Source organism: Populus euphratica, unplaced genomic scaffold (assembly GCF_000495115.2).
Source record: "Populus euphratica unplaced genomic scaffold, PopEup_1.0 scaffold2130.1, whole genome shotgun sequence".
Lineage (NCBI taxonomy): Eukaryota > Viridiplantae > Streptophyta > Magnoliopsida > Malpighiales > Salicaceae > Populus > Populus euphratica.
In genome coordinates this window covers 2,877-6,847 of record NW_011501962.1, presented here as the reverse complement: position 1 = coordinate 6,847, position 3,971 = coordinate 2,877, and the positions used below count along the sequence as shown (strand labels likewise).

At 35.8% G+C, this 3,971-nt stretch overlaps 1 protein-coding gene across 2 annotated transcripts; it reads right to left on the bottom strand.

Annotated features, from left to right (window-relative positions):
* Positions 1-543: 543 nt before the first annotated feature.
* Positions 544-3,694, bottom strand: LOC105118671 (uncharacterized). 2 transcript variants are annotated; one of them, XM_011016660.1, is made up of 4 exons: positions 3,494-3,694; positions 2,928-3,022; positions 2,092-2,376; positions 544-1,670 (listed from the first exon to the last, which is right to left on the bottom strand). In XM_011016660.1, exons 1-4 carry the CDS (start codon positions 3,521-3,523, stop codon positions 857-859), a joined length of 1,224 nt encoding a protein of 407 aa, XP_011014962.1. In that variant the 5' UTR covers positions 3,524-3,694; the 3' UTR covers positions 544-856. The 2 variants fall into 2 exon arrangements, with proteins under 2 accessions (XP_011014962.1, XP_011014963.1); XM_011016661.1 differs by having other exon boundaries at positions 544-1,665; positions 2,102-2,376.
* Between the last annotated feature and the right edge of the window lie 277 nt (positions 3,695-3,971).

The following is a 3,971-nucleotide window of genomic DNA, read 5'->3' as shown; positions in this document are numbered from 1 at the left end:
ATTATTTTAACTCTGATAAATTTAATAATAATAAATAAACTATTATATGTCTTTATAAGCAATGGTGGAACCAAAGATGGCTGGCAGGGATCCAGGCTCCTACAAAATTTTAAAATTTTTGTATTTTTAATATTTAAATATATGATAAATGATATATTTTTGTTTTAAATAAATAAATTTTTTAATAATAAATTATATCTTGAGTTTCGGCCCTTGCCCTTTCTATTATATAATTCCAGCTCCGCCCCTGTCCTGACCAAGTTTATTGAGCATGTTACAAGGAAAAAATGATGATTTCCCGTTCCAATCTATTCCTTTTAGGTTTATTTTATTTAATAATAAAGAGATCCCTAACTCTCTTTTTTTAAAAAAAAAAATCCTAACCACAACAGGTTTTTTACCCCTGACTAGGCTTGATTTAGGTCGCTTCAGGCTCGAGTTTAATATCGGAGCTTAAGAATTGAGTCAATCGTCAGCCAAGCTGAAACGATGACAAAAATCATGAATCTGTAGAGTACCAAGTTTCTGGAGCAGAATACTACCTTGAAAAAATTAGCTATGGAATCTATTTTGGTTATAACAAGACTCGAGAATTCAAAGACAAAGCAAAGCATAAACTCAAAACTTGTCACTCCGAAAACAATGTGCTATGCCTGGCTTAATCACGAAGCTATTGAGCACTTTAATCCTATTCTATAATCCAAAACTTATCAAGATTCAACAATAAAGGTTTTCAGAGGTTTTTAACAATTCTCGCAAGAGAGTACACCAACTGTAGGGACAATTCCCACACTGACATAAGCATCCTTGAAGAATGACAAAGTCCAGGTTGCAACCCACTTTCAATAACGACTCATTAGCTCCATCTCCTCCGGTCTTCCTCTTCATCAACTGGAGTATACCATGCTGGTCGACGTTTTGTGTTGCTCAACCTGTAGTTCAGGAGCACCTCTTCATTACAAAGCGCCCTAGTGGCAACTAAAACCAGAGTCTTGAGAACAGGAACATCAGATACGCTATTTTTGGCACTAGATTTGAACCAAAAACTGCCAAATCTTCTCATATTCACTTCTTCATGATTTCCAAAAGATACGTTTGGTATAAAGGTCCTCATGTCCTTCTCACTCAGTGGGAAGTCATACGGGCAAATCATAACATTTGGATCCATACCCTTCGCTGGGTGGTTAGCAAAATGAGCCAATGCTAATGGGTTTCTCCGCTCCAAGACATCACCAATAGAACCAACTCGTGTACCTTCCAAAGGTTTACTCAGCATTCTCCAGACCCGGTCTTGACCTTTCTCAACACTTTGAACATGAGACCTGATTTCTGGCACAGTTAAGCCATCCCACACTTCACGACTTTCACCCCCAGAACCCCAAGGTAGGGCATTGATCACAGTACCATCATATCTAGTGATCAAATATGGGTTCTGGGCATCAACTCTTGGGTACCCTGGGATATGCCGGTAATAAGCAGGGCTGTATATGACACCAGGGTATATGGCAATCACAGTGCCCACATCAGCCTCACCACTTAAAAACAAACCTTCTCCAGCTTCCTCATGGGGTATCAGAGATGGCTTGAGATCAAGTGTGTAACCAATTTCATCCCTTAAACTCTGTGATACTTCGTTACGACTTAATTGCTTTGTCTCAGGTATAGCTGTTCTGAAAAACATCATTAATCAAAATTGAAGGATAGAAGTTTAGTTATAAATAAGCGATCATGCTTCTGATAATATTATCATCCCTCAATTTGCCCCATTCTGTTCATGTCACTGAATCACTCTTTTAGGAATCAGCAGTACATAACCTGTCAATTGTTTTTACTGGATGAAAACTTTTTGCTTTCTATTATTGAAATCATTTCAGAACCACACCATTAATATGATAAAAGAGAGAAATAAAACGGCATAAATAAACAGGAGAAAACAGTTGTCTGGAGCACCGAGCCAGAAACAGGAAATTAGCAAGCAAGTGACAGGCACAATGTAATATCATCTAAATAATTTAAGTTATAAGGTTGCTATTATTTCATAAATCAACTCTGGAAAGGACTATCTGTAAATTAACAAGTGGGATTGCTCACATAAACTCACCAGGACGGTCAGTAGGTGGACCACTCTTGCCAACAGCAAAACTAAGGCCACTACGCCGAGGAGCAGCATTTGATTGTGCAGGAGCTTCATCCTTCTTGCTTCTTTTTTCCAAATCAGGAAGAAGAATTTCATTCATAGCTGAGCAGAAGTTTGTAATTTGAAAGTGGATATTTTCTTGAACCTGTTTCTGCTGATCAGCAACAGAAGCTTTACTGGCCATTTCAATGATCTCCTCTGCATCTGCCTCCTCAGCATTTTTCCCCAAACGATTGTAGCTGAAAATTTTAACTTCATTAACAACTCAGGGTACTCAAAAGAACAAGCAATTCCGGGTTTAGATATAATAGGTGATGTTGGTCGCACTTAGTAAACATAAAGCTACATGGTCTTGAGAATGCATCAATTCGATACAAAAAGAGAATCAAAGCATATTAGAATGAAATCTCAAACATAAAATTCAGCACAAAACTTCTCCAACATTTCAAAGAAAGAAAGTCCAACAACTATCAAATTTGAGAATAAGATCAAAACAATTATGAAACCTGAGAGTAAGAAAAAGCAATGAGATGCACTAATTTCGAATTTTTGAACTTCAACTTCCATTATGAATTTTGAAACTTTCTGATAATATTACTTCTTGAAAGCAAAGACTTAAATATTTTTTTTAAAAAAGGAAAAAGGTAAAGATAGTCTCTAGCACAGATTTCAGGAGCCAATCTAATGCCAACAATTTATTGAAAGAACCCCTGTTCAGGCCTGCAAAATCTACACTAATGGTAGCAAGATGCACCCAATCACAACTTGGAAAATAAAGAAACACACTAACCTGGTAAACAGAAAGAGACGATTCATGTCGGTTTCAAATTGAAACTCCCTTGGATTTCTAGCAAATGTGGGACTTTTGGCTAGAGTTTTCACAAACTGTAACAAAAACACAAAATGAAACAACTTTTACTTGTTGTATCAACATTGAACCCGTGCAGTAACTCCTTCGGCAAAACAAAGCACAGAGCAATTCCATGACACTCCATTTTTAGTCCCACTAACTAAAGACCAACAACCTCAAATGTCAATTGACAACCCCTCTACTTGAATCCTAACTTTCTTCTAATTCAATCATTTGGTATCAATCTTTACAGATGTTACTACGCATTCATTGAGTAAATGTTCCATAACAAACAAAACCCATAATTCTTTATCTCAATTCACACAGTTTTTTTATACATTTCCAAAATGGGTTATTCTAAAATGTCTTGATTATTCAAAATCTGAAACTTTACCTCCATCCTTGTCAATAAACATGACCCTGAATCTACCCAATATCTAACCAGATAATCATTGAGAGAAACAGATTAAGTTATGCCGATTGAGAGAAAGAAATATAGAAATTACCTCTTGAAATTTGTTAAAAAGAGAAGCCATTGAAGAAACTGCAGCAGCAACTGAGTCACACTCGCACTCTTGCCTTCTGCCTTGTCGAATGAAAAAATCTCAGGCCGCGGTTGTGTCCGTACATGCCGGGCCAAATTTCTTTGGTAACTGGAACCCCAATGAGTAGGCTTTTCAGCTTGGGCTTTCCTTTCTTTCTGTCTTTTGTTTGTGTGGTATGTTTGATCGACTACACGCGTATGTGAACACTTTAATTGAACCAAACAGAACCTTAAATTATCCATTATTTTTTCTCTTCATTGTTATTAATTTTATAGTTTAGTGTTTTTTTTACTTTATTTGTATTCTTTTAAAAATTACACTTAATATCATAGGTCAACTTAATTTTTAAATTTAAAATTTATCCTCATATATAATATAAAAATAAACAACTAAAATTTACCATTCAAAAAAAAAAAAACTTCATCAATCAAAATGTAAT